The sequence below is a fragment of the Mastomys coucha genome, unplaced genomic scaffold, assembly GCF_008632895.1.
Source record: "Mastomys coucha isolate ucsf_1 unplaced genomic scaffold, UCSF_Mcou_1 pScaffold21, whole genome shotgun sequence".
Lineage (NCBI taxonomy): Eukaryota > Metazoa > Chordata > Mammalia > Rodentia > Muridae > Mastomys > Mastomys coucha.
This window is the reverse complement of record NW_022196904.1, coordinates 87,665,417-87,681,258: the sequence shown is the minus strand read 5'-3', so window position 1 is coordinate 87,681,258 and position 15,842 is coordinate 87,665,417. Positions and strand designations below refer to the sequence as shown.

Below are 15,842 nucleotides of genomic sequence, written 5' to 3'. Positions count from 1 at the left end.
AAATCCGCCTGCCTCTGCCTCCCAAGTGCTGGGATTAAAGGCGTGTGCCACCACTGCCTGGCTTTTTTCTACTTCTAAATCCCAGAAGAACCAGTGTCTATTGTGTGTAGTATATGTATATTACCGGTCCATGTACACAAATGTGTACATACATTTATTTGGAGGTTGAAGTCCACATTGAATGTCTTATTTAGGGGAGAGGGGTGAGTAACCTTGGTGCCAATGTTGAGAAAGAGAACTTTTGCTTGACACTGATTCCAGTGAGAGCAACTGCTGCCCTCTGCGCTGCATGTTCCACTGGGGCTTTGTTTCTGCCTGTCTTGGTATCTATGCATCTGTCTATGTATCTATCTACCTATCTACCTATGTATGTATGCATCCATCCATCTATCCATCCATCCATCCATCTATCTCCTTACCTATCTACCTTTGTATGTATGTATGTATGTATGTATGTATGTATGTATGCATGCATCTCTCTATCTATCCATCCATCCATCCATCCACCCACTGAGAGCCTAAACCCAGAGCTCAGGAATCCTCTTGGGGAAAATGGCCAGTGAGTGAGTTTTGGGGAACCCTCCTATCCTGCCCCACCTCACTGTTTGAGTTGCAGGCTCCTGCCTCATGCTTACAAGGCAGGAACTTTATTTTACCATAGAGTACCCTGCTTTCACAGTGAATCTTTCATTATGCTGCCATGGAGATGAGTGTCATCTTTACAATGAAAACTCCCAGGATACACTCTGGAACACTAAAAACAGTCCAGGAGGCAAGATGGGCCTGGGCACCTTGTCTCCTGAGTGCTGGGCTGCGGGTATCCAAGGGAGCCTGCAATGGCTCATCTCCCGGGAGGCCTGCCTGCCTATGGCCTTCTGTTTGTGAAGCAGACAGTGCAGGGCAGCAGTTGCTCTCACTGGAATCAGTGACAAGCAAAAGTTCTCTTCCTCAACACTGCCTCCAAGACCACTGCTCACCCCCTCCCCTAAGCTATGGCAGAGGGTAAGGAGCCGGGGAAGGTCTTCCACTGCCATGTCCCTGCCTAGTAAAGACTATTCAGGTGGACTGTCCTCCAGCAGGGCCAGAGCTGAAGAAGGGCTGTGTCTGTGGGATTCGGGTGGGGGCTGAGGAACCAGGCGGGAAACTGACCCACAGCCTATGGACAGTTTTCCACTGATGCAGGGCTCATTCCACAGACCTCTGGGGCCCTGTGCCCAGCCCCTCTGTGTAACAGAATCATCTCCCTTTTTAGGCGCTCACACTCACCCGCTGCTTCAAACCAGACTCCTGTTCTTCCTGTCTCCTTTGCCTGACCCATTCCATCTCCACTCTGTCGACCCCCCTCAATCTGGCCTCCAGATGGGAGCCCGGGCCTCTTCCTCACAGAGCCCTGGCCTGTGGGGACGGAGCCCCAAACCATCCCTCCCCTCTCATAGGCAAGACCGTGGGCTGCGGAGGAAGCAGATGCTGGCTGGGCACCAACTATGTGCCAGACACGTTCCCAGACACCCGCTCTCTGCTCCGTATTTCCCTAACCTTGTGCACACCAGCTTTGTGGAATGCTATTAGGGGCTCCTTAATAAAAGATTTCCCCGGCTGTGTACCTCTGGGAAACTGTCTAATCAAATCCTTAGCCCAGGCTCCCTCAGGTTTAGGGATGACCAGAGAGCTTCCCAGGTGCATCTGATCATAGACCTTTCTTCCCTGGGTTTCCAGTAAGTTTGCGCAGAACCATTAGCATGGGCTCCTTTCTTATCTTCCCTGTCTCCTTATCCATAGCCAGGGATGGGGCATTGTGGGGACCCCAGGCCCAGAACAGGTAGACTTCAAGTGGACATGGGAGAATCTAGAGCCTGAGGGAGGGCTGGCACTTATCAGGAGACAAAGGAGTACCCTCTCTCCAGAAGCTCATTTGCTCTGTTTCAGGTACTTCCTGTGCTGCCTTAGATTTGATGCTGTCCCCACTTCTTGTGCCTCTCAGTTCCTCCTTTGTCCAGTGAGAGCAGGCATTTATCCATCACCTGTTCATGGGATGTTTACTGAGCTCCTGCTCCATGTTAGGCAGTCCTTCGTGTTCTCTGTCTTCCTGTACTGCCTTTGTTACTTCCTATCTAGGGAGAAGGTGGAGTCATCAGTCTCTATCTCCAGAGTCCCATTAGTTTCCCTGGAACCTCTGCCCTCCACTGGGCAAGGACTCCACCCTCCAAAAGCTCACTGAGTCACCGCTGTGCCTGGCCCAGCCCTGAGTGTGGCATTTGTGTGGCACTCACCTGTCTTGGGTCCCATGGGATCCCACCTTCTCATTCTTCATGCAGAAGTCAGGGGAACTCTGTAGATACACGAGTTCTGAGTCCTTCACAGGCCGGATATCCAGGTCTTTGGGCACCAAGTGCTTGCGGGTGCCCATAGGCCGGTGTACCACCTTCGTGGCTGACAGGTAGCGGGTCTTGAGGTCAGCAGCCACATCCCGGAGCTCTTGCAGCCCCTTCCAACAGGTGCGGATGGAGCAGGAGCCAGACACCCCATGGCACTTACACTTCGTTTCCAGGGAGGCACGTAGAGCCTGCGGACAGTCAGGGAGTTGGCAAGGTGGCCAAAACCCCTCCCTGGCCTGTCAGTACCCTGACCCCCTACTCCATGCCTGGGTGTTCTTAGGGATTCACGCCCCACTGGAACCTCAAGCGATGAAGCCTTGGCCCTAAAGCTAGGAGGAGTTGAGGCTCATGCTTCCACTCTAGAGCAGCTAAGAGGGGCAGACAGGAAGAGAGTGTTTTTTGCGGAGGGTAGGGGATAACAGATGCCACCTCTCAGATATCCACTCTGGACAAGCACTCTAACACAGCCACCATAGCCCATTGGGGAGACTCACTTTTTCCCCTATCCTAAACAGGAAGGCTCAAAGAGGTGACACCTAAGTTTGCATTTAGAAAATTGTGGGGCTGGGATTTGAACCTGCATCTGACAGTGAATCCAAAACTGTGATTTCAATTGTTCCATGCCTTCTCTCTCTCACAAAACCAGGACTCACTAGAGGCTTGCCAGAAGAGCAGCAAGAAAAAGAAGAGCAAGAAGGAAGGCAGCTGGGGAGGGAAGGAGTAAACAGAAGGGGGACAGTGTGAGAGTTTGGTAGCATCTCCTTCAGGACCCACCTGCAGGCTGCCAGGTGATCCTGTTACCACTCAGGACCTCTGCTCTAAAGTACAAAGCTGGCATGTTGCTGCTACCTGAGAGAATGCTGTAAGGGTTAAATGGGCCGGACCAAAAGGGTGTGTGAGTTACAACAGCTTAAGTCAATATTGGCTCTGAACATGCAGTTTAAATCAGAGCTGTGGGGAAAACTGGAAACCTCTGGGCTAGGCCCTTAGGTAGGATCCAGCCCTGGTCTGAGATATGACTCTTCCCCATAGGCCACAGTTGGTGATGTACTCTTCCTGTTGGTGTCCGAAAGGCAGAGGTTAGACATCTTCTAAGGCCCCTTCTATTCAGTGGCTCTTCAAGCCCTCTTCTCTTCACAGGACACTCCCCCCTCCCTTGTCCTGTAAGGGTCGAAGGTCACCTGGACTCACACTCAGCATCACCTGGTTGGAGAAACTGGGGCTAGGGTTGCCATTGCTCTGCCCCAGTCCCTCTGTCAGTGAGTTGGCAGGGAGCCAGACAAAGTGTCAGGGATCCTCCTCATTACTGCCACAGGAAGAAACATACTAGGCATAAAGTCTCGAACTTGCTGGAAACCCAGGAAAGAGAGGGCCAAAGGAACCCAGAACAGAGCCTGAGGCTGAGTTCCTTGAGTCAGGTGGGGGGAGGGGTGCCTAGTCCTGGACTCATTTAATCCTCACACAGCCCCAGAATATGGGGACCAGCATTGGCCTTCCGCTTGTGGCCCCAAGAGCAGGCCTGAGACATGGAAGCCAAGCATCCTCTTGCACAGCACAGCTCAGAGGGAGCGCATACTGGCTGGAGGCTGGGATTGCCATAGATAGATGGCAGAGGGGCTGGGTAACTCTAGGTTCCTACAATGGGGCAAGCGCCAGAGCTGGGAGGCAGGAGCCCTAAGTCCCTGGCGAGGCTCTGAAACAGATCCATAGTGTGATTTGGCTTCGGTTTTCCCAGACTGTCCAAGGATGGCCCGGACATTCAAGTGTCCTGACATGACAGACCACAGTGACAGGTGAAGAGGTGTGGGTTCCACAGATTCAGCTTCCTCAGGCCACGTGTTCCTGGCTGAGCCACACTGGCTAAATTATGTGAGAGATGCCTTCTGCATAGGACACTCATGCTGGGCCAGTTTCCTTATCAGTGGGAAGGGCACAATAGAACCTTCTGGGGGTTCTGGGATCCCAGGAGGGAAAGAGTCAGCACATGGTCACATCATGGACTGGTGTGAAGTTGGTTTTCATTTTTGAAAAAATAAGGAAGGGGCTAGAACATTCAATAAATAAAGATGATTTCTGCCAAGCCTGACAATCTGAGTTGGATCCCTAGAACCCAGTAGGAGAGATCCAACCTAACCCTCCCCGCAAGTTGTACTTTTATCAAACACACACACACACACACATACACACACACACACACACACACACACGTAAAAGTTTAATTTGATATGTTTACTCTCACACTCACCCAGCCTTCTGTACAGTAACTGGGAAATGGGGAGACACTGATAGCACATGAGGAGCTGCGCTCTCAGGTAACACATGATAGGAGCTGTCCTCTCAGGTAGCACATGATAGGAGCTGTGCTCTCAGGTAGCACATGATGGGAGCTGTGCTCTCAGGTAGCACATGATGGGAGCTGTGCTCTCAGGTAGCACATGATGGAAGATGTGCTCTCAGGACAGTGTGGAATCCCTTTCCCCATTACAAAGAGGTAATTTAGTGTAAAGCCTGTGGCCCAGGCCCCTCCCTGTCCTGAAGGAAGGCTGAGGAGCTTGCAGGAGCACCCACCCTGCTACCACTTTATAATTGGGAAGGAAACTCGGGGCTAGAGCCAAATGCAGAACTCAGAGCTCTGGGCTCCTAGCTCACTGCTCCCTCTGCTTGGAGTACCTGAATACTGGAGACTCCCTAAAGGAGAAGGGGCCCAAGCTCTAGAGAGGGAGGATCAGCAGGGTCCCAGTCCATCCCCTTCCCCACCCCCTCATGGGGCCCACTATGGCCCTTCTCCAGCTAGTGGCCCAGGCGCACCCTCGGGGTCGGGTGGGGGGTGGTTACCTGTCTCCCCACTTCACTGTTGTGTAGACGCATCAGTTTATTGGCTTGGGATCCTGTTTTTTTCACCTTCATAGGAGCATCGGAAAACTTGGCCCCCATGAGGAGCCCGTAGCTGAGGTTGTCCGCACATCCTCCCCAGCGGTTCCCGGGCCCGGGTGGCTCACCTGGGACGGGGCCGCAGGAGCAGCCAGGCAGGTCGCCAGAGGTGCAGGCCCGGGCGATGGTGTGACTGATGGTGGCGGCAGACAGGGCATACACGAAGGCTGATTCCCGGGTACCTGTGGGAGAAGTGAGCAAGCATCAGCAAGCAGACTGCTATCACTGAGAGCCAGCAAGGTGCCTGTGTCTGGCATTATCCACTGTGGGCACTCAGGTCCCCACACCCTCCTCCAGGAAGCCTGCTTCAAAGCTATCTGCTACCCCTGCTTTGTACATCGAAACAGTTCCTGCCAACCAGGGTTGCCTAGCTTCACAGGGGTGGACTATCCAGCAGTCTCATTATAGCGATGTGGCTTTCAGTGCAGCAGGCAACCACCTTGCTACCTTTTATGGCCATTCCCCTCCTTCAGCAGTGCATTATAGCACATGTGTATCCTGAAGTGTCATTCGGGCCACTGTTAGGTGCTGATATATTCATTCACTAATGTTTATTCATTCTTCATTTCGTGCCTGAAACCCATATCTAAGATTGACTCATCCACTCAAGCGTCCACCCAGCCACGGCTTATCCATCTGTGTAACCATCCATCTAGTCATTCATCCGTCCACCCATGAATCCACGCACCTATCCAAACACACAGAGCTTCCGCCTGGGTCCTCCCACCACAGCAGTGCGGCGCCCCAGAGCCCATACCTCTCTCCAGGTCAAGCAGGTAGTTGGGGGCGAGCTCAATGGAGGAGCAGTTCCAGCGCATGTCAGCGAAGGCCCGGCGGCAGGCCTTCATGGCCTCCCGTGCAGCATGCACGATGGTGCGCATGAGCTCCAGGTTGCTGCGGCAGAGCTGCACCTGCGCAGACACCAGGCCCTCCAGCTGTTTACAGTGTTGTGTCTGATTCAGTGCCAGGGCTGCCGGAGTCTTGGACAGTGCCCTGCATACCCCGAAAACCACCAATGGGAGAAAGACGGAGTGTGAGGGGAGTTTGCTCTGCAGGCCAGCCCTCCCCTCCACAGACTCCGAGTCACTTCTTGCAAGGAGCCAGGAAACCAAGAAGCAAAGCGCCATGTCGCTGAGCAATGATTTGCCAGCCCTAGCCCACCCACCACCTGCGAACTGGAGCGTGACATTGTCCTTCCCTGGGTCTTACGCCCTAATTCTAACACAAGATCACATCTCTTATCCTGACTGAATTGTACAAATGTCTTATGGATGAATACATCTGCAATCTGCAAGGCACTTCCAGCTGTTGCCTGGGTTCTCCTGGTCATGAACCAGTCCCATTCCATCTGTTCATGCAGCACTGGTAGCTGTGTGCCAGACCCTGGGCAACTGCTGGGTCTCATAATAACCACACGTGCTATTAATTAAGTCCTTTTGCTAGTGCACACCGTGAATTAAGAGCTTTACACCATTACTGCATTTACTTCTACACCCCATTTATCACCATTGTAAGGTCCACACCTGTGCAAAGAATTGCTATTCAACAATGCAAGGACAATCAATTTTAGGGTGATCCAGAACTTAGAAAATTCAATAGCAAATCCAGACCTTCAACAATCTCTGGACTTGCATGCCACATGTCCCTGGTTGGGATCTGATGATACAGGGACTTCCCTACCACCATGCCTTTGCCCACAGTTGTCCTGATGCCAGGAATGCCTTTTCCTTCTTGTTCCCAACCGAATAAAAGAACTTCTACTCAATGAAGAAATGGCGACTAGGCACTGAGACTTCCCAGCCTCCTCTGGTCACAAACATGGCATAGACTCTTTCCACCAGGAGCCCCCAACCTAAGGGCTACACAAGCCCATCAGGAGTTAAACAGTAAGGCCCCAGAGGTTCCAGCTGTATGGATGGATGGCCTAGGGAAAGACTCACACTTGAGACACTGCTATGCAACTTCACCAAATCACCTAATCTCTCTGAGCCTCATGGCCCTCATCTGCTTCAAGTATCATTTCTACCTCAAAAGACAGTGGATTATGGTTCATCCAAAGTACCTGGGAGGTAGAAGCAGGTGGATCTCTGAGTTTGAGGCCAACTTGATCTACAGAGCAAGTTCTGGAACAGCCAGGGCTATAGAGACAGGCTGTAGAATCTGCCTAGAATCCCCTACCCCCCAAAAGAAGGCAATGGAGAGGCTTAAGTAAGATAATGTATTCATATGTCAGGCATAGTGACACATGCCTGTGATCCCAGAATCAGGTTCCTAAGCTCATTGCCAAGGGAATTGTAAATCCAAAGGAGTGAAGAGACCTGATTTCCTGTGTGCAGAGTGTACAGCCCTTCCTCTTTTGAGCAACTACAAAATGCTGGTGAAGGCCAAGTGAGGTAATCCTTGATAAGTCGTCTTCTTCCTGCCCCTTTCTGCCATACTCTACCCACTATAACACACACACACACACACACACACACACACACACACACACACACACACACACGGCCCCAATATAGACCCAGGAAGCAAACCCCTGAGGGCAGAAGGCCTAGCCTGACATTTGTGGTTAGGTTGCCTTAACTAACCAGAGACCAAAGGTGAGTGTCCTAAGCCCTGCTCCCTCCTGCAGCCTGGAACATGCAGGGTGTGTCTCTCAGATTGGCTTCCCGGTCTAAGCAGATCCATTCAGCCTGTGAAGCCTGCCTGCGTGGGCTCAGATCATAGAGGCAAATGGCCCTGGTGGGGCTCCTCCTCTCAGCACACCTGGGTTCTCTCACAGCCCTGGAGTCCAGCTTTCCCCACATGGTGTACAAGGCTTGCCTGCCTCCAGTGGGTGGGTATGAGTGACCACTTCGTTCTTCCTGGCTGCCTGCTGTTTCTTCCCTTCCCGCCGGGCTGTTTGCTATGGTTAAAGTGGAAAGTTTACAAGGGCCAGAGGCACACCGCCCATGCAAGCATTATGGCTGTCTTCTTGGCATAACCCTGGGTGCCTGCTCGCCGAAAAGTAGGTGTTAGCCAAGAAGTGGAGTTCTGATGGAGTCCTTCCTTCTGGGTAGTGCAAGTAGTTCCTGAGTTTCTGGAGCTACTCTGAGGCCCAGCACCCAGTGCACCCTAGTACATGGTTCTAGGGGACTCTGCTTCCCTAGCCCCCTGTCTACTTTCCTCTGAAGTCCCCAGGCTAAAGGGATTCTATCTAGGAGGGGACCTCCCATAGGGCTATCTCAGCAGGATATTGGAAGTGAGGCAGGCACAGTGCAGACCCCTGTCAGGGACAGAGGGACATGAACATCCATGGATCTTCAGGAGCAGCTGGCACTGCAATAGACCTACCTCCCCACCCCCACTCCCCCCCACACACTGAAAGGGCTTCCCAGGCATCCGCTGATTAGCGGTAATGACCTGGGTAGGTGAACCCCCTTGGGGAGGCAATCAGGACTAAGGCAGAGGCGGGGGAGCCACCGGTGGACAGCTCGCATGCTGGCCTGCTCCAGAATACCCCTAATTGGAAACATTTCAGTTTATCTAGGAATGGGGATGTGGGGGAGAGGAGGCAGGAGAGGACAGGAGGGAACAGAGAGTTCACTGGGGAGTCTATGCCATGGGTTGAGAGAGACTTCCCTCATTCAGAAGTTGGGGTTCTTCTGGTTCAAGCTTAGGCTCTGTTACACATTCACTGTATGACCTGGACAAGCCATCCCAGTGCCCAGCCTCAGTTTCCCAGTGTATAGCATTCATAGATCTGTGAGAGCATTTTTTTCAGTGACACAGCTGGGAAGTCATCTTCCAATGTCCTCACTAAGCCATTGACTTCCATCCATCTCCTACCCCTGATCCTGTCTCCTGGCCTACTCCTCCTCCCGCCATGAGGCCTGAGCAGCCATTGCTTCTCTTTCTCACACCACAGGGCTTCTTTCCTGGCTAGTCAATCATGAGGAGTCTTTCTGGGTCGCCAATAGCTTTGTGTGCAGACAGTTGTGTGGTGCCTGACTCAGGTAAGGCCACCTTCCAAAATGGCCTTTCTTATGGCCCTGCCCTTTATTGTCTTGGGTGGCCTGGTCCAAAGTCTCTTGTCATTCTGTAGTTTGGTTCTCACAATGCTAAGTGAAACCAAACTATTTGTCTAGATTCTTCTTGGGCAAAGCTGGACTCCAAAGACCACAGAAGCATACCCAGGGTTGGCCTGGCAGTGGATTGGATTTGACATCAAAAACTCCACTTGTAAAATTAGGAGACGATGGTCATGGATATGGCCTGCTTCAGGATCCTCAAAGCTAGTCAAGGAAGGTGGCCCTTTGTCTATGCTTCTGGGGACCCTGCTGACCCCAGGAAGGTAGGACAAACTACTCACTAAAACTATTTAGCCCACCTACCCACCAGGCTTTGGGATGTCACATCACAGACTATTACCCATGAAGCAGGAAAAATGGAGCCTGCGTATGCCAACCAGGCAAGGTACAAGAAGTACCTTCTCTGTGCTTCTATCTTCCCCCACGGATGGCCTTGGGGAGCTTCCCCCTTGATGACAAGTTGGAATTCTTCAGTGATATCCTAGATCTAAAATCCAGGGCTCTTCAGGGTACCAGGCTAGGTACAGGATGAAGTTACCAGTCCCAAGGAGAAGGACCAGGGAACAGGGGCCCCAGGATCTCCCCAGGAATTTGTCTTAGGATCTTAGAATCACAATGAACAAGGCCAGCTCCTTCCCTGCACTGCACAGAGGGGACAACTGAACTGGATGAAGGTTGGTAACCTCTAAGCTGTAGATCCAGTCCTGCCTAACAGGCACTGCCTAGACCTCAGAGACCCCTACCTGGCTCCATAGTCATAGGATCACCCTTAAAAAGAGCCTAACTGGTTGCCGTGGTCAGACATGTGCAGCTCCCGTGGACTATCAACCCTGCTGCGGGAGAGCAGAGCTTGTCCACTTTTGTGTGCAGCCTATTAGAGGCAGAGCCCAGCTAGAAGCTAGATGTCCCAGACCCCAGACCAGGACTTCGTCCAGCCTGTGTCAGAGCTGGGAAGCTGACGTACAGAGAGGCTGAAGTCTTGCCCACGGTCTGCCTGACTGAAAGTGACCACTTAAGCTAAACATGGATTCCTAGGCTGGCACTCTTGCTGCCCCACTTCAGAGCAGCTGCATTCCTACTGGAGCCTCTTAAGACTCTTCCTAGAGAGGCCCCACCCTTGCTGAGTGGCAGGCTCCATGCTGCCAGCTGCTGAGAGGACAGCCTCTTAAAGTCCCTTAGCTGGCCAGGGGGTCTTCCTCCCCAACCCCTCCACCAGAGGGAGCAAGAATCTCACATCTGCCTCTCCCCCCTGCCCCCACCAAACACACATACTTGACCCATCATGGTTTCCTCCACCTCTAGCTTTGGAGGCAATGCTCAAGTTCCCAGTGTATCACTAGGCAGTCAGGTTCTGACCTTGCTCCCCAATCCCCGATCCCACCTGTTTAGCATGTCTGTCCCAGAAGCCCACCAGGTGGGCACCTCAGGCCACTAAGTCACATCTGGTTTCAGTTCCTGTGTCAAATGTCCCTTTCATCTCCAGGTCACTCTCCAAGCCCGAGCACATGGTCCCCAGGACTGGCCCAGGACAGCTGGCCCTGACGAGTCCCCACCCCCACTGTATGACTGTCCTGGGACTTCCTTCTACCAACAGCCGAACCCAAAGGACCTGTTCTACTCCTCATTGGCTATGAAACTCTGCTTAAGATGCTCCAAGGTGCTCCTTTCCTCTGCTGTGCAGAGGGGCTCAGGAGAGCAGAACACACAGCACAGACTGGGGGGCTGAAGAGAAGCCATACCTATGTCGAAAAGAACACCCAGCAAGGCTACATCTGTGCACAAGTGCCTACAGCCATTCCCACTCGGAATTCCCCCCACAGCCAGGGGACTGAACCCAGGGCCTTACACATGCTGGACAGAGTCTTCCCTAGTGGCTCTTACTGGCTTTGCATGCATATGTACCTTGGCTAGGCACTGAACTTGCAATCCTCCTGCCTCTGCCTCTTCAGGAGCTGTGATTACCAGCCTCTGCTACCAAGTCTGGCTATACTATTCTTAAGGTTCACTTCAGATCCTCTATCTTCCAGCTGCAGTAATAGTTCAACCATTATCAAGGGTTAGCCTCTTAAGCCCTCTGCTTGGGTTCCTCTGATCTCACAGCCGCGAATCAGCATGTGACCTTGTGGCCTATTACTTACTCTCTCTATGCCTTAACTTCCTTATTGTGAAGCAATGAAAAGCCAGTCTCTCACCGATCACATGGAGTGTTAACAAATCAGATAGAGGCCTGTTCTCAGAGCTGTAATAGGATACCCTGTGGCCCCTGCTCCCTGCAGGGGACAGGGGATGCTCCTGCCCCCATACTTCTGTTCCTGTTCTTCCTCCTGCCTGGGACACCTGCTTCACATTCCATCTCTGCCCATCAAGTCCTCCCTGGGGGATGTCTTGAGTGCAGACACTGAGCTGTGCCCATGTGTGTCATGGCTTAACCGTGGTAGAGCGAAGCTGGGTGTTGCTCTCAGCGGGCCACCTACCCCATCCCATTCCCAGCACATGCCAGCTTTGGACTGTGTGAGTCACGTGCATCCTAGAACCTCAGGATTACCTTTGTAGGGCAGGTAAAGAGAGGTGAGAGTTGTGTTCCCAGGACTCTATGAACAAAACAAGCCACCCAGGCCTGGCGCTCAGCCATGAAGGCCCCCCCCCCCACCTCTCAGCAAACCCCTGCCTCTCTTCACCTCATCCCCTGGTCTGTAAAGCAATGGCGGTGGCTGAAGGGGCTTCTCTCCATGACTCGTGCCCTGCCTGAGAAGCAAGAGTGCCTAACAGCAGCAGGAGGCAGAAGGAGCCTGGCCCAGGACAGACCTCCTTTCTTGCAAACCGGAAGCACAAAAAGATGGGATTTCCCTCCCGAATTATTTAACCAAGAACTCAGCACCAGAGAGGGCTGGACCAGGGACCTCCAGACTGTTTTCCAGAGGTTCCATGTGTTACCTTAATCCCCTTTTCCAAGCTAATCCATGGACGACCCTCTTCGGTGCCCACAATCTATCTATCCCTTGTTTGATCTGCAGGCTCCTTAACCATGACCCAAGCGCAGCATGCATTCCTGTTCTTGACTCTCCCACCCTGGCACTGTACTCTGAGAGTGTCCTCCATACCTCCTACCTGACAAACATCCCCACTTCTGCAGCTGAAAGTGACAACCACTAGAAAATCTCTGTAACCCACATGGGTGACCCAACCAGGCTGCCCTCCTCGGAGCCCGGGAACCTCTACTCTTACAGCTCCTGGGAAGTTATTTACAGCCGGGGCTTATCTCTCCCAGCCCAGGGGCAGCTCCTTCGGGAAGGGGCTGCTTTTCCCCATATCCCACTCCTTTCACACTGCCTACAGCAGCCACCACAGGAGGAACTGGTACTGCATACCGTAACCAGGAAAATTGCCCCCAGCGACCATTTATCCTTCCAGGACACCCCTTAGCTTCTGACCATTCAGAAGCTCTTTAGGGGGTCTCCAATCAGATCCCAGTGAGCCCGTACTAACTATCCTTCTGAGGCTCCAGAAGACAGTGTTACAGTGACACTTCCACCAAGGTCCCCAGGTGGAAGGGGTCAAAACTCTCTTTGCAGACCTGGAGGCTGACCGGCCATGATCTGGAGCGGCCCTCCCCACCACCTCCTGTGTCCAGCACTGAGTAGACCCTCTCTGGGTTGTGCCTCTTGGAAAGGACGTTTCCCCAGCCCCTCATTGGTCTTTGAGCAACTCTGGCCTGGCTGAGAAAATCCGCTCACTCACTTCGCAAGCCCGCGGAGGGTAAGAACAGCATATCACAGAAGAGGTCGCCAAGCTAAGAGAGGCTCGCCCACGACGCCCAAGCTGACTTAGCCTCGCAGATTTTGGTGCGCTCACCCAACCTCTCCAGCTTCTCGCCCCACGGCCCATTGGAATGAAAACGGAGTCCTACTTACAGCCACTTGATGCCATAGCACACGCCGGTGTGGAGCGCCAGGGCAAAGAGCAGAGCCTCGCAGACCTGCGGCCGCGCCCTCATCGTCGCGCGCGCCCGGCGCTCCCGGGGGTCGCACCCTGCAGGAGCCGCGCCGAATTCCGCCGCCTGCAGGCCACCGCTGCCCGTCCTGTGCGCACGCCGCCTGCAATCACGGAGAACAGGGCGGCGGGTTAAGGCGGCGCGCGGGCTGGGAGGCGTTTTATTCAAATTACAAAGGAGGGGTCGGGCCCGGGAGGCCGAGCGAGGAAGGCGTCCGCTCTCTCCCCGAACCGCCCGAGACCCGCCGGCGTCAGGCTCGGATTAGGTGAGACCCGAGCGCAGCCGAGGGCGTGTCGCCTAGGGCAGATCAGGGCTGAACCCCCCCCTCCCCCAGGAAGGACAGGGTGAAGCAGATCGGAGGTTCTGGGGGAGACCCAGCAGAGAGCCTGGAGAGAACCGCAAGGTGGAGACCCCACCAGCTGCAGCGCAAGAACAAACTGACTGACGTAGCGACCGCAAGGAGAGGAACCAGGGCTGAGACAACTGATCCGGGGAAACGATTTAGGCTCCTATTCTAATCTCCACAATATCGATTATTAGTTATTGCAGCTTTAATGAGTTCATCCCTCTGCGAATGGGGTGATCTGAGCAGAATTCCCCTTTTACAGAGAACAGTCTCCTAGTGTGGCCATCTTTGCTCCTCTCAGCCCTGTAGTGGGTACTGTCACCCCATCCATCTCAGATGAGGAAACCGAGGCCCAGAGATGTGGAATCTGTTCTGTTAGTTGTTAGGCTGTTCAGTTAGTGAGCACCGGTCTGGTGCTGGGCTGTTGAGTTATCTTGTCTACCTGTGCCGGGCGAGCTAAGGGCAGGGAGAAAACAGAAGACGGTGCCTCCTTTGAGCACCTACTTTTCAGTAAGGGAAGGGGAGACTGCAAAAAATGGGGTGGTGGTGGGTGCTCTTTACACACTGAGGGATCTGCAGAGCCCGAAGAGCTACTTCAGACTTCCCACTTCAGCGCCTTGGTCTGGACTAGGCAGCGGCAGAGCTCGCTAGCAGAGCAGGGAAGCTCCAGGCCCGCAAAAAGTTGATTCTCGGACCGCCAGGCGGCGAGCTAGGGCCGCGGAGGAGCCGCTACCCCGCCCCGCTTGCAGCCTGCGGAGCTGCTTTCTGAGGCTTACTCCCTCTCATCATTCTCACCTCATTAACTCCCTTCCAGGCTTCTCCCAAATTTACCAACACCTGGCATTCGCCCCGAGTCATACACAGCCCCTCTCCCCTCTGGAGCAGCAAGGACAAAGGGATTCCTTCCAAAAGGGTCTACAGAGTCTGAAGAAGGAGGTGCCAGACTGGGGTGGGGGAAGATGGGCTGGAGGGGGGTGCGTTCCTCTGGAACAGGGAAGAGCGGTTTTCATCTGGCTCGGTGAGTTTGGGCAGTTCCTCAACCATCCCAGCCTTAGTTTTTCCTTTTATTAAAAAGCAAAGAACTGGACTCCAGCTTTCTGATCTTCATCTGATCTTCTCTGTGTGTCCAGTATTATGCATACCTGTGTAGCCTGTAAACATCTGTGTGTTTCAAATGCATAGGCTTGAACACACACACACACACACACACACACACACGTTTGGAACTTTATAGTTTTCTGGGGCCTTCTGGCAGAATCCAGAGGAATCCAAGTAAAAAACCTTGGATTATTTTCCCCCACCCTGTCCTCCACAGAGTCCCCCAAGTCTGAAATGCTTGGCACAAACATGAGTACAAGCTGGGGTCTCAATGGGCTTTTGGGTGCAGTCCGAATCTTCTCCTCGCCTCTTCTGTATCCAGATCTTTCCCTCCCTATTGGAAGTTTACACACTTCCCCCAAACCAGAAAAATGTCTACAGGATCAGATCGCGGGGGGGGGGGCCCTCAAAACACCAGTCGTGGTCTCTTTGTTTCCCTCCTAAAGTCTGGGATCCCTGAAGTCGCCCAGAATTTCTAAGTGGGAAGGGAAGGACAAGTCGCAGAAGGAATCGCAAGGACTTACAGCGAGGCTCCCAGTGAGAGGAGAGGTGGCCCAAACCGCACAGCAGTGGAGGACCCAGGCCTCCAGCTACTCCCTGATCTTCCCAGCCGCTCCAGAGGCCCTAGACTTCTCCTTCCGTCACCCCGGCGCGTTGCTGAAAAGGCACCTTAGCCTCTGGGTACTGATATTATTCTTGTCCTACCTAAGAAGGTCCAGGACAGCCTTGCAAGCCGCTGGGTCACCCTCACCTTGCGCCCTGAGGGTCAGAGCGCATTCGCCGATCGAAGTCCCCGGCCCGCCAGAGGGCGCTAAGCCTGGGTTCAAAGAAAGATCTGCCCCGGCCTCACACAGTGGGACTTCGGGCTCTACTGTCCCCGTCTTGGATGAAGCGCAGAGTGACTTCCCTCTTGGCCTTGGTTATCCCATAAGACTTGTTTTCGTTATCCCTGAACTAACTACGCAACCTCTTGCTTCAGACTGGGCGCCCAGCCTGCAATGGGGATAGTCTCATAGTGGGCTCGCGGAAAAAAA

The 15,842-nt window shown here is 53.4% G+C and overlaps 1 protein-coding gene across 4 annotated transcripts in view; it reads right to left on the bottom strand.

Moving 5' to 3' along the window:
* Wnt11 (Wnt family member 11) overlaps positions 1 to 15,842 on the bottom strand; it is an 18,598-nt gene that overhangs the window by 1,175 nt on the left and 1,581 nt on the right. For 3 of the 4 annotated variants that reach the window (XM_031387479.1, XM_031387477.1, XM_031387478.1), the window contains 4 exons: positions 13,285 to 13,467; positions 6,064 to 6,299; positions 5,211 to 5,488; positions 2,271 to 2,563 (listed from right to left, as the gene is read on the bottom strand). In XM_031387479.1, the coding sequence (XP_031243339.1) occupies positions 2,271 to 2,563; positions 5,211 to 5,488; positions 6,064 to 6,299; positions 13,285 to 13,367 (890 nt within the window). In that variant the 5' untranslated portion in view covers positions 13,368 to 13,467. Of the gene's footprint in view, positions 1 to 2,270; positions 2,564 to 5,210; positions 5,489 to 6,063; positions 6,300 to 13,284; positions 13,468 to 15,842 lie in introns of those variants that run through there. The other variant, XM_031387480.1, reaches the window with a different exon arrangement.